We start from the raw sequence: 27,282 nt of genomic DNA on the forward strand, positions 1-27,282 counted from the left end.
GTAGAGGTCATTGGAGGTCACGACTAAACAAAATATGAGCCGGATCGCTTTGATAGTTTCCGAGAAAAGTCCAACGTTAAGGTGGTGTCTACGGACGGCCGGCCAGACGGCCGGCCGGACGGCCGGCCGGCCGGACAGACTAACACTGACCGATTACATAGAGTCACTTTTTCTCAAGTGACTCAAAAAGTGCATCAGTTTAGAGAACACTTGCATACATATTTAGTGCTTTGTTGAGAAATTGCAGCAGAAACAACATACAATGTATTTGTAAGAACAGTGTAAAAAATATTATTACTGTTTTCGCTCCAAATAAATTTAATGTTCCATGTTCAGAGATGCTAGCTGTCAAACTGCTGTTGTCATAATTGTTGGAATTTCTAGCATAAATGTGTTTATTTTTGTTATTCTACTTTCATTCATCCCTTGTGTAATAACCACAATCAAATCAAGCTGAAAATGGAGTGCCTTATCTTTGCAAAGTGATTTCTTACAATACTGTTTGTGATCTTGGACAATGCTGCTGCTTTATTTGCAATAATGAACGAATATGCAGTTGCTGTAGTGACTGGAATTATGTCTCACATATTCATAACAACCAAATGGCCATCCTAGTCATTAAATGTACATCCCGTCAAAGAAGGCATTCTTTTATACCCACCAGCAACCTTCTTCATTATAGTTTCTTGATTATTTTAATTGAATTAATTCCTTGACCTACCCCCCGCGGGTTAGGGGGAGTCCCATATTGGTTGGGACGAGAAAGAATTTACCCGATGCTCCCCAGCATGTCGTGAGAGGCGACTAACGGATTCTGTTTCTCCTTTTACCCTTGTTAAGTGTTTCTTGTATAGAATATAGTCAATTTTTGTAAAGATTTTAGTCAAGCAGTATGTAAGAAATGTTAAATCTGTTGTACTGGAAACTTGTATTCTCCGAGTAAGGTAATACATTGTACTACGTTGCAAGCCCCTGGAGCAAATTTTTGATTAGTGCTTTTGTGAACAAGAAACAATTGACAAGTGGCTCTATCCCATCTCCCCCCTTTCCCTGTCGCGATATAACCATCGTGGTTGAAAACGACGTTAAACACCAAATAAAGAAAGAAAGATTCCTTGACCTTTTTGCCAAGAAAACATTCAGATAGATTATCTTACAGTATGCATGTGGATTGTACCGTAACAATTCATATTGAACATTATTTTTTCATGTACAGCATGTGACATTACACTCAGCAGAAATATGTATGGGTAGAATCAGCTTTTGTTGTAGTTGAGCAGTTTTCCTTTTTGCACAGGTTTGTGTGCGTGTGTGTGTGTGTGTGTGTGTTTTTAATATGGACATTGTTTTAAGATATTTTTTTAAATGCTTTTCAGTTGGTCATCCATTGGTCATGTTCTTATAAAATTGTTCTTCAGATTGTTAATATGTCTGCTTGTTTTGCTTTAACATTTTTGTAATCTCTTGTGCAGTGAATTTTGTGATATGAAAGTTTAGTGAGAAAGGGACGGTCACTGTAATACTGCATGCTCGACTTTGTATTAATGCTTCTTGAGAGAATCTCAGTGAGCCAGTAATTTTGTTTTGAATTATCACTCGCATATATATATATGCAGGGTTTTCATGTTCTTCATTTTGGTTTGCACTAACACATTTCTGAAACCATACTGTTCTCAGATTTTGGGGAGATTTCTTTATGAACTCCTCAGCTTTGTATCAGAAGTTGTTAAAATGGAGAAAGGAACACAAAATGTATCACAGTAAGATAGATTTGAAAGCTTTGCAATTGACCTGCTGCAATATGTTCTTTGACTTTGCTGCTCAGTTTGCAAGGTTGATTTAAGATTTTTCTTTTAGATTGCATATGGTTATTGACATGCTTGTGCTTGATTGCACCATCTGAGTTCTTTGGAGAAAAAATTTCCGGGGGGGGGGGGGGGGGGGGGGCATGCCCCCGGACCCCCCTAGTAAGGCTAGGCGCTTCGCGCCGTCGACTTGACGTTTTGCGTCTGCAGTTAAAAAGGTTCAGCCTTTTTTTTACAATTTTCAATTCCCATGCCTGTTTTGTGCATATCATTTTCAATTTTTATTCACTGCAAGTATACTGTTGCAAAGCTGTTCAATTCCTCTTCAAAGGTAGAAGTTGCTGGAATGATATATTTATGTGTAGTTTCAAAAGTCACCACAAACACCAAGCCGGTTTGTTTGAGTATTGTGTGTGTGTGTGAGTGTGTGCTTTTGTTGTTGGATCAAAGGAATACTCAGAAACACACTTACAGGGTAATATTATATTGCAAGCTACCTGGTGTATTCAAATACCAGCAGATCAGTTTGAACTCATCCCTGTAGCAGAGTGTGCAAGATTTTTTTTATCCCCAAAGGATTAAAATGAGATTCAAGTCTTTATTCGTGGCTTTAATAGTCACTCCTACCATAGGATGTTTAGATAGGTTAAGCCTATTTTAACATACTGGAAACTGGTAATCTCCCAGTAGGTATTAATTTAGTTTTACTAAAGCCTGCTGGGACACAAGTAATGGGTTAGTGCATTTGTAAACAGGAATCGCTTGACAAGTGGCCCCCTTCATCCCCCCCTTCCTCGTCCTGATATGGCTCTGCGTAGTCGGCTGGACGTTAAGCAACAAATAAACAAACAAACAAACAAATACCATAGGATGTTAGAAATATATTGCAGTTACATTTGAAGTAAGTTTATCCCCCCCACCCCTCCCTTCTCCTGAACTTCAGTTTAAACCTTTGAAGGTGGTTCAAGTAAAAAAGAGTCTTATTGACATTACTATTCCAAGGAGTGTTGATTTTTTTCTTTTGATCTTGTTTTTTTTTTAGCACATTTGTTTTTTCTGTTTGAAGTTGCTGCGAACTTTTTTGTTTTATGCAAAATGTCCTTGTACACGGTGTCTTTTTGTTTTGTGAGCATCATCATTGGTATTCTATTACTAAACAATGTACCCGTAAAAAAGTTTGTTCTTGGCGAGACTTGCAGTTTGTCAAACACCCTTTCCTTTTTATCCTTTTGTTTAAATTTAAAGAAATGAAGTCTTCTCTTTCCATTGTTCCCTAACATCAACCTGTCAGTCATTTATCATGTTCACGAACATGTGCTGTTGCACAAATTATGTTCAGATGCGGAAGTTTTGCTAAGTATTTTCAGTGCCATTTTTACATTCCTTCTTAAATATTGCAAAGTGTTACTTTTTCTCATTCCAGGTGATACAGAATACATCTCTGTCATTGGACACATATGACTGTCCTTTTTGTATTATTAATACACATTACTTTATTTTTTAATGCCTTTCAGAAATGTAACTTCAGAAGTATATTTGTCGAATGTTCTGTGCATTCCAGATTCTGTTTAATAAATCTTCACAACACTCAGACATGAGACCAGCAAATGTTCCAAAAGTAGGAAAGTAAGCCGGGGTCCAGGGGCCACATAGGCCCCTGGTGGGGTCCAGGGGCAACGCCCCGGTTGGGGGTTCAGGGGGACGGAAAATGAATGTTAGAATTATAAAGGCCATTTTGTCTCCTGAAAGCAAAAAATTAGATCATGCCTTTTTAAAAAGCTATAAAAACCACAAGAATAATATGTTTTAGCATTTTAAACAAAAGTGTAATTTATAACAATCACACACACACAAAACTTACTTGAAAACTTTCAGAACCAACACATTTTTTCCACCAAGTCCGTATTTCATCACGCAGTGGCCTTTGTCGCACCAAGTGCACACGGCCTGACCGGGAATGGATATCTTGGCGATACTGTCGCCAATGAGCTTCTGACAGCCAGTTGGCTTTCCACTTGTTTTTCACACTTTGGTCGTCGATCGTAAGAGCTTCCACAGCCGACAAAACAATACGGAATCCTTCGGCGTTTGGAGATCGGCAGCCAATCAAAACAACCCGCAAACCGCCATCGGTGAATAATTAGGCCTAGGCGATAATCGTCGGAGATCGACAGCCAATCAAACGCGACCCATGATACTGCTATGGCCGTTCACGCGAGTGCTGGGGTGCGAATGCACTGACCAGTTCAGACGCAGACAGCTTCAGCTGAACGGTTCATACCACCACCCCCCCCCCCCTCCCGCCCCCCTTTTTTTCTCAACGAATTTGCATCGATCTCAAGAATGGTCTGTGAGCTAAGGAAAATATCGGAATTCCGATAAAATTCGGACCAGTCCCATGTCTGAACACTCAAAACATATTTCAGATACAAATGTATTATCTTCTGGCTTTTTTTCAGTGATATTGTATGTCAAAGTTATATGTAGTCCCCCTCAGTGAAAATGCACCATGTACCACATAGTAAACTGTTCCTGTTAAAATACAATTGTTTCCATTGTGTTGTTGCCAGGCCTCGGTCTTCGGTCTCTGACGCATTCCTTTCTGATTTGACGCATTGGACCTAGCCTTGTCTGGTCGATGGACCGATAGTTTTTACGTTTTGGTGGTCAACTGACCGATACATATTCGTACAAGGCGGACAAGGTCTGCAATGAATGGAATGGGAGTTGCAAAGTCGGAAAACAAACCCTGATCGAAATGCTCATGTTCGCTACGAGTGAAAATGCACTCGGTGCCGAGTCCGTGTTTTTCGTCATCGACACTCGAGGCTGCGTTTACGGAAATACCCGATCCAGCCGGTGTACCTATTTACCGAAAACGGCGCAAACAGCGGAAAGTTCATCAATATAATACTACGGCATGGTAATGCGAAGATCAGGCAGGATCCCTACATTCGCACACTGGGCACTGTATTGGAAAGGGTAGGCCAGGAATGTCAGTGAATTTGGACCTATTGTTTTTTTTAAAGCCAGGACATTTGGACCTATTGGTTATTTTTAGGGAGGTCCAAATGACCTATTGTCTTCTTCGGCTGGCAACAACACTGGTATAAATAAGGCTTTTCTTTAAAAAAATAACTAAAGACTATAAAAAGTAAAAACTTTTTTTTCTTCATAACTTTCATTTGAAAATTCAGCAGGTATATGTGTCAAAGCAAGCAGAATATTTGTGTCTGCATAGCAGTTTAAAGTCTATAGTTTGTGAATTTTATTTGTCAGCTGTGATCTGTGATTCATTGTCAAATTCAAAGAATGAAAAAATGAGTTATCTGGAGAGCAATATTTATTTTTGCAAACTCTATACATGTATTGGATTGAAATAGAGAAGATGGTACGCTTTCATTGAGGGTTACTATTCCTTCAGGGTTAGCTTTACGGCTACTTTTTGTGACTTTAAAAAAACACCACAATTTCCCCTGAACACTCAAAATTAAAAGATGATACATGTACACAACATACGCAGTGCCTTTTTTTTCAGGCTCACAGAAATGATTCAGCAATTTGTGGACTTTTCCAGAATCTACAAGGCAGCATTTTGAGAATGTTCAAATCAACCTGGTTAGACATAGAAATCATTATCGTTAAATACTACAGGATATAGGGTGGAATGAGAGGAAAAAACCCTTTCAAAGTTCATGAGCAGCAGCATATTGCGGTTTTGTGGAAATGTCAATATTGTTGAAGTGTTTGTTGACTCTGTGCAGTAACAAATAGAATATAAAATGCTTGAAACTTCTTGTGTGCTTTTGATTGTGGCGGAAGAGTTAGAGTGTCTTCACTTCACTCTTCAGTGGAACCCCCCTTTCAAGACTTCAAAAAATCCTGAGAAAATCAGGTCTTTTAATAATATGCACCAAGGTGTTTATTTTTACTATGATTTCAATATCTGCTAATTTTTTCTGGAAAGAAGTTGGTCAATAGAAATGGTAAAAAATCGGATGTTCAAGCGTATAATCAGAAATGCTGCTTGTAAAATGCTGAATTTAAAACACTCTCTGAGTCTCTCTCTCTGGAGGAAGTCCTAAAATCGAGGTAAATTTACAGTCGCTACAAAGATAAAATCTAAGAGAACAATTAAGTCTTAAAAGTGTGGGGGGGAAGGGGGGGGGGGGGGGAGCGAGTCTTAAGTCGGTGATCTAATAATGGGGGTTCCACTGTACCAGTGGACAAGCTTGTATGATCGTCTGACTATCATTCTCCAGTGTCGCTGCAAACATTTATACCCTGATTCTAGACTTGGGTATGACGGCAATGAAGATGTAGTAGTCAAAGAAACGAGTTTCTCATGATCAATGATCCAGTGAAGAGGTGGAACATCAGTCTTTCCTTCTTTGCTGCAAACAATCTTATCACAGACATTAAGTTTAACTCTGATTCTATTCTAAGATAACGCCAGTGACGATGTGATAGTTAAAAAAAACACACACACACACAAGCGCGTGAGGCATGCATGCCCCGTCCACCAAGGGGATAAACAGGAGCACACGAAGAACAATGCAAATAATTTTATTTAGGCAGAAAGATGGCAAATGTTACATGTTTAACATTCAAATAGAACTCTTAACACTTAAAATCCCTCACCACCTACGATGCACACAGCTCTTCAATATGGAACACAGGAAAACATTTGACAGACAAGACTAAGTCGACTAAGTGTGTGTTTTTGTTCCCAATATATTATTTATTATTAATCTCTTAGTCTTACCATATTATCTGGGAATGGTCATATTATACAATTACGTTTAGAAATAATTCGGTCAGGTTAAGTGAAAGAGGTTTTAATACAGCAGCACTATACTGGATATACTACTACTAGAGTTTTAATACAGCACCACTATTCTCGATACACTACGGCTTGTGAAAGTTTTGTTCTTCAGTTAAACTCGCAACCAACTGCCTCCTCGCATCTTGCTTCGCGTATAAAAAGCAGTGGGGAATGCAGCAAGTTCTCTATTGTTAACTTGAAAATGTACACTTTTTCCACAGCTTGAAGGGCACGCGTGACACTGACAAAGGTTTCCCCAATGATACTTGACAATCCGCAGAGGAGTTTCCTATATTTGCGGCAGATGAAGGCAAGTCTTTTCATTATGCTTTTCAATTATCTTTCAGTTATTTGAACACTCGTGTTCTTCTCTTCTTGTTTGCGAAGTCGGACTCATCTGCTTGTTCAAGACAAGACTGAGTATCGGAGAAAATTCTGCTGACATCTTTTGCGCAACGCTTCCAAATTCTTTTCCCTTCTGACTCTTTTTCGTTTACCACCGGCTCCGTGATCGGGCAAGAAATGGCCGGTTACAGTGGTTAACCGCCATCAACAGAGAAAGCAAGACTCCCACCAGGCTTGCGCTGAGAAGAGAATAACCAGCGTAGATCAGCAGGGAAGCAACAGTAATAGGTTCAGTCAGGACATTGTACGGGAATATTGCACCCGTGAACGAATCTCCAAACAAGTCGTAGTGAACACAGATCAAACACTGGGCTGCTCCTTTGGCGTGGATACAGCTGCACAGTAGCACCAAGCCCAATAACATGGTGAGCCGTCCGACGACGAAGATGGCGTTGCAATGAAACGGGGTCCATGTTGGTTGAGAATCGATGGCATTACCCACGCAGCTGTGGCGTATAACTCCAAGAAGAAAAACCACCGCGCTTACTATGTAACCTGCGTGTTTTTTAGATCTTCCCACAGCGGACGTCAGTCTGCGTTTAGCACATTCCCACTTGATAAGATACCACGAACCAATGGCGTGAACAATTATTGAAGCGAAGGCAGTATACAAATTTTGGTCGGACGGATTTATTGCGAAGAGAACAGGATCTTCCATTTCTCAGATAAGCTTGGCAGATCAAACGTTCCCGCCGTAGGAAGTTACGATCGCGCATGCGTAGCGAAAAAGAATTCCTAACACGAGTAAGCGTATTGTCCTTTTGTCTTTGATTTTCCCACTGATCATGTATAGTCACCTGGCTGGCTATAGTGGGAGGGTTACTTTTGGTGGTCACATTAGATATTATGTTTTTTGGAAAGTTCGTTTTATTTGCAGCCACAGTTCGGTAAACGACAAATGGCTAAACCCAACCACCTAAGAATGAGAAGCGTTTTTGTAACATGACCCATATTCTGCAAAATGCAGCCATGACGCAGGGGGTAGGTTACAAAAAAACGTCATGTACCGCTTGACTGCATACGGATATAAGCAAATTATACCTTAAACGAAAGCTAAAGATTGTTGCCATCAGGCAGCAAGTAAAATGCCTAATTCGTATACACAGTTTTATTTTTAACAACATCTGTATAACATGCGGACGACAAAACAGGAAATGCCATTTTCTCAATCGATATGTATAGCTAACTGAACGCCTGGTTGAAACCGCAATCAAAAACATCTTGAAAATTGTTTATTCTCACAGCTAGAATTATTTTACATCAACAATTGTTAATTTACCGAGGAAAACAACAGTCATATAAGATACATAATGGATGATTCTGAATCAACTCCAAAAACCGAACCGGGTCGAAGCAAAAAAGAGTTTACACATACACAGGCTTGAAAAAGGATAATTTGGTTCAATCTGTTAGATTTTTACCCATAACGTTAAAGATCAGCTCAATATAAAAGGAAAGTGATCATTGTAAAAGGATTTTGCTATCGCAAAATAATTCAACTTCCGGTTTTACCACATGGCGTCCATAATATTATCAATTTATTACATAGCGTGCATTTGTCAGAAATTATACTAAATGTTAGAAGCGATCTTAAAGTGAAAGTAACGTTTAATAAAAGTATGCGCATTTACTTATTGATTGATATATGACTAAAATAATGGACATGTAATTTAAACGTACAAAACGACATTTTGTACACTACCTCTCTAAAAAAAACGCGACTATGACCGACCGATATGTATGTGTAAATTAGGTCATTGTTAGTGATGAAAAAGGGTTTTCTTTAAAAGATAACACGCAAACTGTAAAGTTCAAGGCCATAAATGATGTTAGTACGACTTCTTCAAAACAGGTCTGTTTTTCACTCCACCAGTTTCAGTTTTAATAAAATATATGTATAGCTGTCATTTTCAAAAAACCTTATCTGCAATTCACTTAACCAAATACACCATGAACCCAGAAGATATTAGAGTGAGACACTTTACAGTGAAATATGTTATGATTCCCCTTATTTCAAAATATATGCATTTTAATTGGCAGACACGATTCACGTCGTAGGTACGTGTCGTCTGGTGAGGCAACTGTTAGCATTTTTTGTCGTAAGAATTGACATTTTTAAACATAAATCATGGACAAAAAACTAATTCTACAAAAAGTGCAGGTTTTCTTGGTATAGTCAGTTAAAGCATCTTAAAATTCAAGAAATTGTGCAATTACGTGTATGTATTTGAAATGGCAGACAATATTGAATGAAAGTGATTTTTGACTGATTGAAACCCTACCCCCACTAACAAAATGGGCCCTGAGATTAGGGGTGTTAGTTAAAGATGACTGAATAATGGCTATGCTTTTCCCCTAAAGTATTCAAAACCTAAACATATACATAGGCAAGATGTTCTACGTTAACACAATTAACTTTTTAAACATATACATATGCTTAGTACACGATACTTCCGGTTTTTCTACCGGATGACTTGTACATTTAGGGGGTAAACACCTTACCGTATCCCGCAGTGGGGCACTGCGGTTATGAAATTAAAGGCCCCTCCTGTTTTTGGAACCGCAGGAGCTTTCTAGTTTGCTGTTAGGTAGATTTTTGGTTCCTCTTTCCTGTCATGCTCTCTTTTTCTTCATGAATTCTTTTCTTTTTTCTGCCTTCTTGCTCATTCACCTGTATTTTTTCCAAAAATCTCTTCTCTTGCCGCTTGTCTCGCGATTCATGTATAGTTTAATCTGTTAGTGTTCTGATGTAAGTCCAGCAGTAGATAGGTTAAGCCTATTTTAACATACTGGAAACTGGTAATCTTCCAGTAGGTATTAATTTAGTTTTACTAAAGCCTGCTGGGACACAAGTAATGGGTTAGTGCATTTGTAAACAGGAATCGCTTGACAAGTGGCCCCCTTCATCCCCCCCTTCCTCGTCCTGATATGGCTCTGCGTAGTCGGCTGGACGTTAAGCAACAAACAAACAAACAAACAAACCTTACCGTAGAAAAAGCTTTATTTTCAAAAAGTGCAAGTAATTATTAAAAATCATACATAATATTTATATATAGGAGTTAATTTTCCTTCGAAAGTCATTTATTTCAAGTGGCAGACAATGTCAGTTGGAGAGTTACATGTACGTAAAGCGTATAACTGTTGTCTGTGATTAGTGCATTGTGGACACATTGGCACCATTTGATCCTAAATGCTAAACGATGTCGTGATCATACCACAGTTTTAGGATAATTTTACATCGCATCGATTACTAAATTGATGGTAGAATTTCACTGATAAATTCTATTTCTGGTAGCGTCAGTGCCGTTATCTTTTTCTTTTTGTAATAAGGTAATAACGAATGAACCACGTGTCACACTCTTATGCTAGTCTTTAAATGACAATTCCAATTCTAGTAAGTTAAAAGGCATGTATTGCGCGTTACATACATTTATACCCCCCCCCCCCCCCCCCAGGATTACAATGCAAGTAAACACATATAAAGAGATAGTAACGTTTTACATGGTTACACGTTCAGTAGTGAACGTAACGTGTGGTTTAACAAAATTACTTGCACATACAATAGTAAAGTCTGTCTGTGTGTCTTTGTTTGTGTGTTTGTCTATGTCTGTCTGTGTGTTCGTATGTTTGTCTCTCCCTCTGTCTGTCTATCAGTCTGTCTATCTCTCTCTTTCTCTCTGTGTCTCTGTCTGTCTGTCTGTGTGTGTCTCTCTCTCTCTCTCTCTCTCTCTCTCTCTCTCTCTCTCTCTCTCTCTCTCTCTGCGAGGTAGGTGCACTTAAAGAGAAAGCAATACAGAAAGAAATGCATTTCTCTACCAAGAATGAAGTTTGTCTGTCTGTGTGTTTGTGTGCGTGTTTTTTTGGTTGCGTAAGTGTTTCTCTATAAGCATCTCTACGTCTTTGTTCGCGTACATAAGTGCGTGCGTGCATGTGTGGGTGTTTCTGTGTCGGTTTGTCTCACTGTGTGTATGTCTATCATTTTGTCGGTATGTTTGTGTATGTGTCTTTGTGTGTGTGTGTGTGTGTGTGTGTGTGCGCGTGCGTGCGTGCGTGCGTGCGTGCGTGCGCGCGCGTGTGTGTGTATGCGTGCGTGCGTGTGTGTAGGCATGTGTGTGTGTGTGTGTAAGTGTGTGTGTGTGTGTGTGTGTGTGTGTGTGTGTGTGTGTGTGTGTGTGTGTGTGATTGCAATTATTCCTCCTTTTTACATTTAGTCAAGTTTTGACTAAATGTAACGTAGAGGGGGGAATCGAGACGAGGGTCGTGGTGTGTGTGTGTGTGTGTGTGTGTGTGTGTGTCTGTTTGTGTGTACAGCGATTCAGACTAAACTACTGGACCGATCTTTATGAAATTTGACATGAGAGTTCCTGGGAATGATATCCCCAGACGTTTGTTTCATTGTTTGAATAAATGTGTTTGATGACGTCATATCCGGCTTTTCGTGAAAGTTAAGGCGGCACTGTTACGCTCTTATTTTTCAATTAAATTGGTTGAAATTTTGGTCAAGTAATCTTCGACAAAGCCCAGACTTCGGTATTGCATTTCAGCTTGGTGGCTTAAAAACTAATCAATGACTTTGGTCATTAAAAATTGTAAAAAAAAAAAAAATTTTATAAAACGATCCAAATTTACGTTCATCGTATTCTCCATCATTTTCTGATTCCAAAAACATAAATATGTTATATTTGGATTAAAAACAAGCTCTAAAAATTAAAAATATAAAAATTATTATCAAAATTAAATTTTCGTAATCAATTTAAAAACACTTTCATCTTATTCCTTGTTGGTTCTTGATTCCAAAAACATATAGATATGATATGTTTGGATTAAAAACACGCTCAGAAAGTTAAAACGAAGAGAGGTACAGAAAAGCGTGCTATCCTTCTCAACGCAACTACTACCCCGCTCTTCTTGTCAATTTCACAAAAATAAACAGATAATGACGTCATTTTAAGTGGCACAAACGTGTACATGAATGCCTTCCCTTTCGAATGATTTACAGTTATAGAATTTCTGTCAAGCGGTTTAAGTTTTATGTCCGTTTTATGAACCCAACCCTCAAAACAAGAATAGTAACGCCAAAGAAGGAAAACATACACACAAACCAACGTTTTTCTCACCGGTGGTTTGGAATATTGCCCCACAACTTTAGATTTAGTGTTGTGGTGTTAAAATCTATCAGAAAAATGTGTTTGCTAACGTGACGCCAAAAAGTAACCAAAACGGTCCTTAGCCGACTGACTAGTATCACAATGGCAGGCATTACAGAGCGCCAAGAAACAAATGAAAAGCTGTTTGTTCATCCCAAAGCTTCTTATTCTCTCAGGAGACTGACAAGTTCCGCATATAAGTCTCAACAGTGATAAAGTTTTTACGCTTAAAACGCTTAGGCCTACTTCCTTCAATGTTAGATGTTTAGATCTAAAAAAATGTTTTAATGTTATTTCTTTTTAACCTTCGCCGGTGTAACACGAAATTTTTACTCCACGAAACATTTACTCCGGAGTAAATATTTCGTACGAAATTCTTACTCCGAGTACACTTTTCGTACGAGAAAAGAACTCCCCAAGGCACGAAAAAATTACTCCCTCCACGAAATGTTTACTCCCCATTTTTTTTACTTCCAGTAAAAATCTCGTACGCAAAAATGGGATGCGGGCGAAGGGATAATGCCAATAAGTGATCTCGCGCACACGAATGTCGCGCTACCCTCCTTCCACCCCTTCCACCACCAAGACTAACAGGGGACAAGGGAGTAAACATTTCGTACACCTGGCATGGGAAGTTAAATTGCTCGTGTTGGGGTGAAGTAATTTATTCGTTATTTATTCGTCAGGGGAGTAACATTTTTGTACGAAATGTTTACTCGGAACTCACCTGTCTTGGGGAGTAATTTTCTCGTGCAATGGGGGAGTGCCTTTTTCGTAAAGGGAGTAACTTTTTCGTACGAAATGTTTACTCCGGAGTAAAAATCTCGTGGGAGTAATTTTCTCGTGTTACACCGGTCGTCGTGGGTCCGTGTGGACCTAGAAGGGTGTTTGATTGCAAATATCTCTTAAACCAGTTGGAATTTTTTAATGAGCTTTTAAGAATGCCTCAGACACATACAAAGCTCTCATGTCCGAAAAGATAATTACATTTCAGCGAAAAAAACAAATTTAGACGACACACGGAAGACATCGTGGGGCCGTGCGGACCCTGTTTCTAAATCTGAAGGAACTTGCATAAAAACTAGGGAGAGAAGTCACAAACCTTCAGGTATTGGCTCTAAACCTTATTTTCTACGATCTGTTTAATTTTGGAGTTAATAAGCAAGTCGCGTAGTGCGAAATTAATACATAACAGTGTGGGTCCACACGGCCCCACGACGTCTACAGAAGGGTATTCACGCGTTTCCTTTTTTGATACCTTTATTCCGCGCGGTAATTAATAATTTGATTTAATTACTTCTCGCGGAAATTTAACCACGGCGCCTACGGAAGGGGATGCACGTTTTTGCTTCTTTGGAAAGCATGGGTCCACGGAAGGGTATGCATATTTTTCCTTCTTTGAGAAGCATGGGTCCGCACGGCCCCACGATGTCTTCCGTGTGTAGTCGATAACCCGGTCGGGCGAAGGTTAAATACGTATTTCAAAGCATTGACTATAGTTCTGTATGATACTGACTTAAACGTTGTTTTTAACCTTCACTACCTGTCTTCCAGATGCCCGCACACGGTTTGATAGGTGAAATCCGGGAAAACAAATCATCGCGGCATCGTTGTTGGAGATAATCCCATGATACAGCATAAATTAAAGCCCCAGTATGTCTCAAATGGTTTACAAAACAATTTAAATCTTCTAATGAAAAAAGCAGTTCTAACCTTATGGAACACACTTGCAATAGCATTTAATAGCATGCATGAAACAGTTCGTTTGAATTGCTATTTAGCTCGCGTAAACCACACACCAGATTTTGTGGTTAATCTAACCCCTGAGCCATCGTGAACCCGTGTGATCCACTTTCCTTTTTTTTTCTCACAATTTAGTCATCAGTTTGTGATTTCAATGCGACTGGCTGTATCTGCAAAAGCACGTTATTGTGTACTTCTGATTCTAAAACGCAACAAACGGCTGCGAGTCACACGAACTTAATTGTCGGCGGCGGCTGGCTTCAAAGAAAGCGAGCGCTATGCAGACAAATTGTCTGCTTTGAGACACGACCTTTCGTAACCCTGCTTCCGGGCTATCTTTTTTAAAACTTTCAAAACTTCGAATTGTACTGATGAAAAAAGAAATCTTTTATGATTTAAGAATGTTTGTGTTACAAGCTGTCAATTTCATTATTTAGATTTTAAAAGTTAGTTCTAGCGCCAAAACGAGGCGCCTGATTGTAGATCGATCAGACGGTCCACGAAAATAAATTCTTTGAAAATGTCTCACTCTTGACGGAAAGCAGCCAGGATGTTCCCGTTCGGTGAGCGTTCAAATGGAAGCTTGTGTTTGTACTGTGTGTAAAAGCCTGACAGTATCTGTGCCTTTACGAACTGCAGCGGTATATCGAAACACCGGTTAACGGGTACGTTCTCCGTACCGATTCGACTTAACCCGACATCCATGCCCCCCTCCCCCTCGTGTCACCCCCATGACACGTAAAAAAAAACTCACAGAATTGTAGGTGTCTGATTATACATGAACACACACGCTCCTGGGAAGCTCTTCTAGCTGAGCAGCTTTGCTAGCTTTTCTAATAGCAGGAAGCGACTCGAATTTTCCAGCAACTGGATTATACAGTAATTAAATGAAGTGCAATGCCTTTGGCACAGTCGCCAACCAGCAAAGGAACTGCATACCCCCAGCGAAGGACAATTCGGCCATCTCTCTTTCCGCCACACAGACTCGCACACACACACACACACACACACACACACACACACTTTACCTTTAAAAAGGAAACCCATGCTGAGAGAGAGAGAGAAAGACACACACACACACACACACACACGTTACAAATAAGCAACTTTAATTAAACTTTATTTTCATTGATAATCTTTAGTTTTTGTCATGAGTGATGTTGATCAAACATATTTTGATGATCGGCACATCATACTATAGGCGCCCAGGGCCGGATCTGGGGGGGGGGGGGGGGGGGGGTTCCTGGGTTCCGGACCCCCCCCCCCCCCTGGCCATCCAATGTACCTCTCAGAGAAAAACAAAAGTGGACTTTTTAAGCTCTTCCCCCAACTCCCTCAGTTTATTTGGTCTTCTAAAACTATTTCAAATTATGAACAACATCACGTCGACAACGGCCTGCCCTCCCCGTTATAAGTCCATCATCATAGTAATATTCAAAGTAAAGAGTCCTGTCAGACTTATTTACTAGGCATATATGTCTTTGGGATTATTCCACTGAACCACTATGGTAAATGAATATATGAAGTATTTTGTTACTGTTGAAAATGTGTAATTTTGATTCCCAGTTGCAAGGAAAGACCAAAAAATGACCTCACAAATGCAAAATTTTCTCGGCTTCTGGGAGGCTTTGCCCCCCAGACCCCCCAGCGGGGCGTTGCCCCTGCACCCCACCGGGGCCTGGGCGGCCCCTGGACCCCTGCCTTCAGTTGGAACCCCCCCACCCCCTCAAACGAACTTGGTCCGGCCCTGGCGCCTTATACATTCCAGCATGACATCTAGCCACCTGCTACATGTTTATGGTGTGCATTACTACTGATGTAAATCCTTCTACAATAAAAGTTTTTGTGAACATAAAAATTCGGTTATTATCATATACACAGGTAAAACTGATGGTAATCCAACGAATGAAAAACTTTAGACACCATACACAATGTAATGCATATGATTATGAGATGTAATTCTAAAACATATTTCTTTTTATCAATAGTAAATTTAACGTTACACTTACACAATCTAACCTTTCTGTTTTTTTGTTTTGTTTTTAAAAATTAACCATGCACAATAATTGCATTGACACACGCGATTGTCATCGTTAGTGATTTGTGACCGTGTTTCCTGGGTCCTGGGTCCTGGACGACTCAGAGCCTCACAAAGTGTCTGTATCTCTAAAACTATTGGGAGTTTTTGATTGACACTTAAGACTCCGACTCAAGTCTAAAGGATTTAAATGTCCTTATAAAACAAGGAAAATTGCCTCGCAGTGTCAGGCGGTTTAAAACCATGATAAATAGCATCTCAATCACTAACTTCATGCAATCCTCAAAGACCATAGACCTTCATATCGACCAATTTTTAAAGGATTATCTTTGTAAACAAACAAATAAACAATGACGTCATTTGAACTATACAGTCCGGATGTTGTGGGTCGTGGACGACCCATATGGAATTAAACAAGGCATTTTACGGTGTTAATCCATATTCGGATGGCGTGGGTCGTGTACGACCCATACTCTGCAAAGAGGCGGTAAAGAGTTTATTTCTATTCGGATGGTTTGGGTCGTGTACGACCCATGCCTTTTACGTTGAATTCTTCTTACGAAAGTATGGGTCGTACACGACCCACATCGTCCGGACTGTGTAGTCCAAAGCGTAATCCGGTGAAGGTTAAAAAAGAAAAGAAAAAAGAGATCATAATAGTTCGTGTTAGTGAGCAAGGAAATAACGTTGTATATAGAGTTTACCGGTACTTCTCCCCCTCTCACGAAACAGACAGACAATCGTGTTCATTCACCACTCAATCGAAGGTATTTGTGAAGAGCGCTCATGACAAACGACGGGCGCAGTGGCTTGGTGGTAAGACGTCGGCCTCGTAATCGGGAGGTCGTGAGTTCGAATCCCGGTCGCTGCGGCCTGGTGGGTTAAGAGTGGAGATTTTTCCGATCTCCCAGGTCAACTTATGTGCAGACCTGCTAGTGACTTAACCTTCGTAGTTACACGCAAGCACAAGACCAAGTGCGCACGGAAAAGATCCTGAAAGCCATGTCAGAGTTCGGTGGGTTACAGAAACACAAAAATACCCAGCATGCCTCCACCGAAAACGGTCATACACGTAAAAATCCAATCGTGCTAAAACATAAGTGAACGTGGGAGTTTCAGCCCATGAACGAAGAAGAAGAAGAAGAAGAAGAAACCGACAAACCAAACAAACTATTAAATGCTTAGATGAATCAAGTGTGTGAACAGGTACACTCAATAATATTAAAAAACACATGTTGACCAGAACCTTATCTTGATATCAGGAGGTTTTGAAGAAAGGGCAAAAAACAAAACAAAAAATCAACAACAAACAAACCACACACATTCAAAGTGAGACGAATGTCAACAAAAGTGGCTGTTTTTCTAACCTATACCAACATATGACTAGTCGCTCTCATACAGTTTACTGTCTCTGTAACCCGAAGTACTGGAGGTTTCTTGTTTCAGCTTACAGTCCGAGAAACAACAAACCTGCAACAACAGATAACTTACTTTGCCTCTCAAATCCAAAGCACCAGGTCTTTCTTATTCCAGAAGCAATCAGAATAAAAGCCTACTGAGACAAGGTAGATCTACAACACTTTCGTCGAGGAACGTCAGTCTCGCACATTATGTAAGGATTTGGCTTCTGCTTGTGCTAACGCGCATTTCAACGCGTGAAGTCCGAACAAGTTTGTGCTGCTTTTGACAGTGATTTATAATCCCCATCAACAGTGAAAGCAAGAGTCCAACAATGCTTGCGTGGAGAAGAGACAGTCCAGCGTAGATCATCGTGGATGCGACGGTGACAGGTTCAGACAGGACATTGTACGGGAATACTGCAACCCTGGTCGAATCTCCATACACGTTGAAGTGAACACAGATAAAACTCTCGGCTGCTCCTTTGGCGTGCATACACCTGCCCAGAAGCACCAGACCCGCTAACAGGGTGAGCTGTCCGAAAACGATGATGTAGTTGGAATGAAACACCGTCCATCGTGGTTGATAAGTGATGGCAGAAATTACGCAGCTGTGGCGTATAACTCCAAGGACAAAAGTCGCCCCGCTGACGATGAAACCTGCTTGTTTTCTAGATCCACCCATAACGGACGCCAGTTTGCGATGTGTACATTCCCACTTGATAAGATTCCAAGAAAGCATAGAGTGAAAAATTATTGAAGCGATTGCAATCCATAAACTGAAGTCGAACAGATCAATTGCAAAAATCGTTTTAACAGGCTTTCCCATTTCTGCTCTGATGCAGATCAAACGCTCCCGCTGTAGGAAGTTACGATGCGCATGCGTAGAAAAACAACAACACTCCCAACACAAATGAAATTTGCTAAGCGAGTTAAGTCCCTTCGACAATTATCAGGATCAGGATCGATACATTGCAGGAACCTTTTTAGGTTATCATCGCAACGGAAACGAGAGAGCGCAACCCAAAAATTTAAACTGAATTTTTAATTTTTTTTTAATTTATCAGTATTTCCACCAAGTGAGATAGAGCGCCGCTGTAATGACAAGAACACAATCTCTGTTGTCTCAAATCGAAGGCATTTCTTGGTTCAGTCAACTTATGCCGTTTCAACGCCGTCTTCAAGGACACCAGTTTGACATTTGTGCGGTGACTTGGTTGCCCAACAACACAATGCCATTTAGGCCTATTTCAGTTTATTTTCTGTGGCAGAAAAAAAATCCCCCAATGCTTGGGAGATGATTGCACCGGTATTCCTACATATGGCTATCGCTGACAGCTTTTGCAAAAGGGTTCATCTGCTGCTGCTGTTGCTGCTGTAGTTGATGTTGTTGCTGTTGTGGAAGCGGTGGCGCTATGGCGCTGGCGTAGGTTGGAGGTGGAGGCGGGGGGTATGCGCTATCGTTGTATATTGACGGAGCAAAGCCATAGGGCGGGGGCTGCTGCTGCTGCTGCTGTTGGGAGGGTTGGTAGTTGGGTGGGGGTTGGGAATAGTAGGGCGGGGGCTTGGGCATTGATGAGTTGGGGTTGGTCGACATTTGATAGTTGTGAGGGTTGATGATGGTGCTGGGGTACATGAACTGGTTGACCCCTCCCGGGGGTACGGGGTAGGCACTGGACGTCGCGGCTGCAGTGAAACACAAGGAATGATCAGTTAGCTCAATCCATGGGGTGAGTGAGACACAAAGAAATGTCAGTTATCAACAATAGGGGTACTTCTACTTCTTCTGCGTTCATGGGCTGAAACTCCAACGTAGGCTATGCACTTGTACATACCAACAATCAACAACTTGATTGCTTCTTGTGAATAACTAAAATTAAAAATTAATTTTATTAATTTTGAAGATCGACTCCAGTGACTTCCAGGACATATTATTGATTCATTTACACACCAAACAAAAACCGCTTCGCAGAAAGCATCAAGTGGAGGGGTTGCCTCATCTTATATAAAAGCATGGCCAGACCTGAAATAGTAAGCATAATCGTAACAAGTCGCGTAAGGCGAAAATACAACAAGTAGCTGTCGAACTCACAGAATGAAACTGAACGCAATGCAACGCAGCAAGACCGTATACTCGTAGCATCGTCAGTCCACCGCTCACGGCATAGGCAGTGAAATTGACAAGAAGAGCGGGGTAGTAGTTGCGCTGGGAAGGATAGCACGCTTTTCTGTACCTCTCTTCGTTTTAACTTTCTGAGCGTGTTTTTAATCCAAACATATCATATCTATATGTTTTTGGAATCAGGAACCGACAAGGAATAAGATGAAAGTGTTTTTAAATTGATTTGGAAAATTTAATTTTGATAATAATTTTTATATATTTAATTTTCAGAGCTTGTTGTTAATCCAAATATAACATATTTATATGTTATTGGAATCAGCAAATGATGGAGAATAAGATGAACGTAAATTTGGATCGTTTTATAAAATTTTTTTTTTTACAATTTTCACATTTTTAATGACCAAAGTCATTAATTAATTTTTAAGCCACCACGCTGAAATACAATACCGAAGTCCGGGCTTCGTCGAACATTACTTGACCAAAATTTCAACCAATTTGGTTGAAAAATGAGGGCGTGACAGTGCCGCCTCAACTTTCACGAAAAGCCGGATATGACGTCATCAAAGACATTTATCAAAAAAATGAAAAAAACGTCTGAGGATATCATACCCAGGAACTCTCATGTCAAATTTCATAAAGATCGGTCCAGTAGTTTGGTCTGAATCGCTCTACACGCACGCACACACACACACACACACACACACACACACACACACACACACACATACACCACGACCCTCGTCTCGATTCCCCCCTCGATGTTAAAACATTTAGTCATAACTTGACTAAATGTAAAAAGTACGGGGGCGGGGATGTAGCTCAGTCGGTAGCGCGCTGGATTTGTATCCAGTTGGCCGCTGTCAGCGTGAGTTCGTCCCCACGTTCGGCGAGAGATTTATTTCTCAGAGTCAACTTTGTGTGCAGACTCTCCTCGGTGTCCGAACACCCCCGTGTGTGCACGCAAGCACAAGACCAAGTGCGCACGAAAAAGATCCTGTAATCCATGTCAGAGTTCGGTGGGTTATAGAAACACGAAAATACCCAGCATGCTTCCTCCGAAAACGGCGTATGGCTGCCTAAATGGCGGGTTAAAAAACGGTCATACACACGTAAAATTCCACTCGTGCAAAAAAACAACAACCCACGAGTGTACGTGGGAGTTTCAGCCCACGAACGCAAAAGAAGAAGAAGAAGTAAAAAGTACGGGAAAAGAAAACATGAAATGAAAGTATTGTTCTGTCATGCACCATTTCCATATTGATCACCAGCTGAAATTCAGCTGTGAAGACACTCGTATAAGCCGTATGCTTAATAATTGTTTTCTCAGATACTTTGAATTTTATGAATCACTTTAAAGAAAAACTCGGAAAAAGAAAACACACCAGTAACCAGGTTAGGTAAGTTTAACTCAATATTTCGGCATGTAACTGCCTTCTTCGGGATGGTATGGAAATAATAGAATCAAAGATTTGAACTAAATCACTGTTTAGATTGTGGTAATATCCAGTAGTAGATCGTATCTGTAGCAGACGATCCTTCTCTACGTACAATGCAAGGGAAGCAACTCCCTGCCGCTTCGTTCTGGTACTTGAATAAACCTGTTTTCTTTTACACTCGCTCGTCCTCGTTTCTGACTGTATGCAAGAATACTACAAGATCAAGAACTAAACAACTCTAAACCGGTTACCCACACAAACAGAATAATAATCTCACAATTATGTGTACTTACTAGTGCGTACAACAGTGACTGCGCCACCAGCGTTGATAATTCTGTTCCGTTGCATGTGGTGACGTCTGCACGCCCCGTACACGAAGGCTAAGACTGCGAGGAGCGTAAACATTCCAAACCTGAAAACACATATTGAGACCCAAGCTTATTAAATTTTCATCTCATTTCATACTCTATGGTTCCCATTTCTGGGAAATAGACGTTGTTCGAAAATAACTCTGTCGGGTTTGCATTTGTTTGTGTGTTTGTTTGTTTGCTTAACGCCCAGCCGACCACGAAGGGCCATATCAGGGCGGTGCTGCTTTAATATATTATAACGTGCGCCACACACAAGACAGAAGTCGCAGCACAGGCTTCATATGTCTCACCCAGTCACATTATTCTGACACCGGACCCGCTGCCAGACCTAGCACAAACCCCATAATGCCAGACGCCAGGCGGAGCAGCCACTAGATTGCCAATTTTAAAGTCAGCTTAGGTATGACCCGGCCGGGGTTCGAACCCACGACCTCCCGATCACGGAGCGGACGCCTTACCACTAGTAGGCCAACCGTGCCGGTTCCGGGTTTGGCATGCGGTTGTCAGTGAAAGACTGTGAATACTCTTCCTTTTATTGAGGCAAACTTTCCCACGTGACACTGATTACAGGCCACTCACTAGCGAGGGGTGTGTCTGAAACACGTGGATAAGCTAGAAGCACGTGTGCATAGTTTGCCTCAATAAACGTATTCGCTCTTTGAAACACCCACACAAACGGAACCCGACAGAGCATTCAGTTCGGAGTTCATTTGTTTGGCCGGTCGCTATATGTCTTCCACTTGACTCAAGTTGAAAGCTAGCCGCAACAAGTGTCGCTACCCAAGTGTGTTCGTGTTCAGGTGTAATCAGCCACCTACACGTCTGGCAGAATGACCCGAGTACGTTTAGGCCACACAAAAAAAGTTGTATGTTTCTGGTAACATGGCTACAAAAAATAGGGTAGGTACTGGGTAGGGATTTTTTTGTTTTTGTTTTTTTGTTGTTGTTGGTCAGGGTAGAAAATAACTATACAGTGACGCAAAGAGACTGGACTTACTATACAACTTAAAGAGAAAGACAACACCTTACAAAACAAATGAGATAAAAGGGATGCGGGGTTATCCCCCTTGTGTCGTCTGCCGTCTGTTACTTTCGTTTTGACGCTTTTTTAAATCTTTTTTTTTACAGATGCAATAAAAAAAGTCTAGGGTCGGCGGGAAAAAACTAGGTAGGGTCGGGTGACCAGAAACTTTTTTTTTTTGGCCTTACGTGCCACGGCGGTGACATGAGCAAGGATACCGTTTCTGAGTCATTGCATAAAGTTCACCCTGGATTCGAGCCTGTGACCCGAGGATCGCAAGTCCAGTGTTCTACCAACTGATCTACCAAATCCCCATTAAATATATCCAATAATGTTCTTATCTAGAGCTTGTAAGCAGTCACCCTCTTCAGTTGCAAAATAATGTTCCTTGGCGACTGATTTGGAATTCAAGAAGTTCGGTTGGTTATAGAAACACGAAAATACCCAGCATGCTTCCTCCGAAAGTGGCGTGTGGCTGCCTAATGCCTCGGTCTCACATCTACGAATGTCACCCGACTTTAGGTAGTCGGCTGGAAGTCGGAAGAGGTCGGAGAGTTCGTGAGAATTAGCAATTTTGTTTTTGAAAAGTCGGATAGTTCGGAAGGCCCTTCAGACTGTTTTGAAATTTTCAAAACAGTCGGAAGAGCCTCCCGACTCAGACGAATAGAAATTTGTCGGGTGGTTGTCGTAAGCGTGTCAGTTTAGTCGTAAGGCGATTCTGATTAGTCGTAACGGTAGTCGGAAGACTCGTAAGGGTGGTCGGATTTGTCGGTAGCATAGTTTCGTTCGGATTAGTCGTAAGGGCAGTCTGATTTGTCGTTAGGACAGTCGTTAGCTAGTCGGTTTAGTCGTTACACTGGTCGTGAGAGTCGGCTATTGTTCGGAAGTTTTTCAGCCGGGCCTGTCGTAACTGCAGTCGGAATTGTCGTTACTGCAGTCGGAAGTGTCTGGACACATGTCGGATTTGTCGGCCCTAAAGTCGGGTGGTTGTCGTCTGCTTGTCGGCTACATGGTCGGATCAGTCGTAAGGACAGGTCGGGAGTGAAATTTGGAGCCAAATTTGCATCCGACACTTCCGACCTAGCCGACTTAACTATCCCCGACACTTCCGAAAATGGTATATGTGAGACCGAGGCTTTAATGGCGGGGCAAAAACGGTAATACACGAGTGTACGTGGGAGTGTCAGCCCATGCACGCAGAAGAAGAACAAGAAAAATGTAGTCAAGGCAACAGCTGGGCAGAAGCGGAGAGAACAGCCCAGAACAGGGTGCGATGGAGAAATGTCGTCAATGGCCTATGCTCCGCTGGGAGCAAAGGGCCTAAGTAAGTAAGTGTGGAGAATCAGGAACATTAGGCTTAACTCTTAATGGAACGATTGAATGCAAAATTGCACTATAACTACGATTGTTAATAAATCCGACAATACAGTCCTCACAGTATACCACTTTTACGACAGAAAAATGATAATATGGGGTTGGGCTTGGGTGTTTAAGATGTCACAGAAAGGATAACATTCATAAACAAAAAGCTTGGCAAGCTTTCACACAACCACACACACACACAAACACGCTCGCGCGTCCGCACGTTCGCACGCACTCCGCACGCACCGTACACACACACACACACACACACACACACACACACACACACACACACACATACACACACACACACACACACACATACACACACACAAGCGATACATCAACACTTACCAAAAATACCATATTGACGCCACACTGTAACCAGCGTCAGCAGGCTGGATAAAAAGTCAATGAATTAAAACACATGCAAACAACAAAATTTAAAGGCTGCTTTACACGTACTGAACAAACAGCCTTTAGGCACCATGCAGTTGCCAATAACAACCAACTAAAGTGTAAACTGTTTTTATCGATTGAAATCCTCATTTTACTTTCTCTGATCTTCTGCTGAAGATACCATCAGCGTTCCCTTATGTTCTTTTAAACCTACAGTGACAGGGACATGTACACCATCAACAATCTCCCGGAGGTTTTCACCTTGATTTAGATCATCCTTGCACTTTAACAGATGCCAACAATTACCAGCCTTAGAACTGTGGTATGTTTTGCCAAATCAATTAATTTTAGCAGACTGATTGACATAGGCAAGGTGTCACAAAATCAATTCAGCTAAATGCATTAAAAAATCATAATAAAAATGCATTATGCACAGAACGCAACCAGGGTGTAGGGTTTGGGTAAGTGTTCAAGCAGAAGCATGGTCTTATTCACGCAAAAAAAAAAAAAAAGGCTGGGTGGGTCTATGGTGAATTACAAGACAGACTTCACACGAAGAAAGGTACCTTGACCATTACAGTGCTTCTTTTGTTCTTTCTTTCAATCATAAAGCATGCGATGAGGTTTTTTTTTACCTGAACCAATTTCAACTTTTAATCATGATACATTCAATGGCTGCTTAAAAATGATATTCTTTCTTTCTTTATTTGGTGTTTAACGTCGTTTTCAACCACGAAGGTTATATCGCGACGGGGAAAGGAGGGAGATGGGATAGAGCCACTTGTTAAGTGTTTCTTGTTCACAAAAGCACTAATCAAAAAATTGCTTCAGGGGCTTGCAACGTAGTACAATATATTACCTTACTGGGAGAATGCAAGTTTTCAGTACAAAGGACTTAACATTTCTTACATACTGCTTGACTAAAATCTTTACAAACATTGACTATATTCTATACAAGAAACACTTAACAAGGGTAAAAGGAGAAACAGAATCCGTTAGTCGCCTCTTACGACATGCTGGGGAGCATCGGGTAAATTCTTCCCCCTAACCCGCGGGGGGTAAACATTTTTTTTTTTTTTAAATGATATTGAAAATGGACAAACCTGGACTAATGACAACAAGACGAGGAGAAAACAGACGGACGATTGATCTGTCGCTGCCATGTTTATTCCAGAAGTTCGCTCCTCTGTTAAAATCTTCGTATGTGAAGCACTTCACCTCACTTCTTTTTCTGTGACTTTTAGGGTTTCACGCTGTTGTGCGCAGTTTAATGTGCTGGTAGCCAATCACGGGTCACAAGTCTTATGAAGCACCGCCTTGGGTTTTTTCTTCTCTCTTTTGTGTAATTTTGAGCAGTTTGGATTTTGATTTAGTAAATTCTGAACTCTGAATGTGGCAACATGACAATTTCAGCATTGTGGTCCGTATCCTTTCCAAAAGAAGAGCTGCTCACGACTGTAATAAGTACAGAACACTGCTGGTAATCGACCGTGGCTCAGTCTGTGACGCAACACTACATTTATAATGAGACCATTCGATAGATATTGTTTTGAGGTAGCCTGTACGTCATCCACCTTCATTGAAGCATTCATTGATTCGGCGTATCACCTTCCACTGCGCGCTGCAGTGCGATTTCAAAAAGCGTGATTCCGATTCCCCCACAGTTAGAAACCAGCACGTCAGGTATTGTGTGTCCATTCCTGGCACATTCCAACTTTTAGGCGTGTACGTATTTGATCGTGCAGGATGTGCTCATTTAAACATTGATTCAGGCGTGTACCATATCTAGCACGAGTCCAGTCAACACGATGTTAACCGTTGTTTGTCAACGTGAATTAATGCTGGCAACTGTTTGTTCTTCTTCGTTAGTTTAGTTTCCAAAATTTTAACGGCGCAGGCAGTGCTATATGCTTAGTGATCAAGATAACTCGATCGGAGAGTTCGCTGCCTCCATACACATCTACAATGAACACACATTTTCAATTTTCCAAACTGGTATTTCTTTGCTAGTGTTGATCGTGGATCTCAGAGAAACCGGTCGGGCAGTTACTCCAATTAATTGTCCATAAATCGTGTGGTAAAGTCCAGTGTACCACAGTACTTCATCTCCAGGTGGTCCCATCCGTTCGAGCACCGTTTACCTGTTCGGGACATGAATGCTGTTATTGATCGTTTTGGCTTAGCAACCATTGACGCGTTGTCAATCGGGTGTTGCGACGACTGAGACACGGGAGGTTGAGAAATCATCGTGGAATGCACTGTAGCGCACTGTGTGATTAACTGTGTGTGTGTGTGTGTGTGTGTGTGTGTGTGTGTGTGTGTGTGTGTGTGTGTGTATGTATCTGTGTGTATGTGTGTGTTTCTGTCTGTTTGTTTGTCTGTCTGTCTGTCTGTGTGAGTCTGTGTGAAGATGATAGGCTTGTGGCAGTAACCATTGCCTGAGCATGGGCAATGCACATCATAGCGTGACACAGAGAGAGATCAAATCAAATCAAATCAAATCAAATCAATTTTTTTTGAATTAGTCTGACTTGCACACTATGTTGTATCATGTTATTTTGAAGTATAGGGGGCTGTTTACAGTGATTCGTGAAGGCCTCTTCCCTGGTCCATTTTAGGCGCCCAGGCTGCTAATATGAACCATTTGTGAATGTGTCTGTATTTGATTTTTGCTGAATGTCTATCAAAGCTAATTCACTCTAATTAGGCTTAACGGTTAACCTACGAGAGAAAAACTACCAAACACAAAATGAAACTTCTCCGCAAGAAAACAAACTAGTTACCAGCAAGAAACAACAAGTCGCGTAAGGCGAAAATACAACATTTAGTCAAGCTGTCGAACCGCGAACTCACAGAATAAAACTGAACGCACTGCACTTTGTCACCAAGACCGTATACTCGTAGCATCGTCAGTCCACCGCTCGTGGCAATGGCAGTGAAATTGACGAGCCAGAATAGCGCGGTAGTGGTTGCACTAAGCAGAATAGCACGCTGTTCTGTATCTCTATTCTTTTTACATTTAGTCAAGTTTTGACTAAATGTTTTAACATAGAGGGGGAATCGAGACGAGGGTCGTGGTGTATGTGTGTGTATGTGTGTGTGTGTGTGTGTGTGTGTGTGTGTGTGTGTGTGTGTGTGTGTGTGTGTGTGTGTGTGTGTGTGTGTGTGTGTGTGTGTGTGTGTGTGTGTGTGTGTGTAGAGCGATTCAGAC

The 27,282-nt window shown here is 41.2% G+C and overlaps 2 protein-coding genes across 2 annotated transcripts; both read right to left on the reverse strand.

Annotated features, from left to right (window-relative positions):
* Positions 1-15,666: 15,666 nt before the first annotated feature.
* Positions 15,667-18,189, reverse strand: LOC138982459 (phosphatidylethanolamine N-methyltransferase-like). The gene has a single exon (XM_070355752.1). It carries the CDS (start codon positions 18,187-18,189, stop codon positions 17,572-17,574), a length of 618 nt encoding a protein of 205 aa, XP_070211853.1. The 3' UTR covers positions 15,667-17,571.
* A 486-nt stretch (positions 18,190-18,675) lies between these two features.
* On the reverse strand, positions 18,676-25,898 carry LOC138982460 (probable basic-leucine zipper transcription factor R). Its single transcript, XM_070355753.1, has 4 exons — positions 25,175-25,898; positions 24,027-24,070; positions 21,212-21,330; positions 18,676-19,046 (listed from the first exon to the last, which is right to left on the reverse strand). The coding sequence occupies exons 1-4, from the start codon at positions 25,232-25,234 to the stop codon at positions 18,676-18,678; spliced, it is 594 nt and encodes a 197-aa protein (XP_070211854.1). The 5' UTR covers positions 25,235-25,898.
* Between the last annotated feature and the right edge of the window lie 1,384 nt (positions 25,899-27,282).

This window comes from Littorina saxatilis, linkage group LG12 (genome assembly GCF_037325665.1).
Source record: "Littorina saxatilis isolate snail1 linkage group LG12, US_GU_Lsax_2.0, whole genome shotgun sequence".
In the NCBI taxonomy this organism is placed as follows: domain Eukaryota; kingdom Metazoa; phylum Mollusca; class Gastropoda; order Littorinimorpha; family Littorinidae; genus Littorina; species Littorina saxatilis.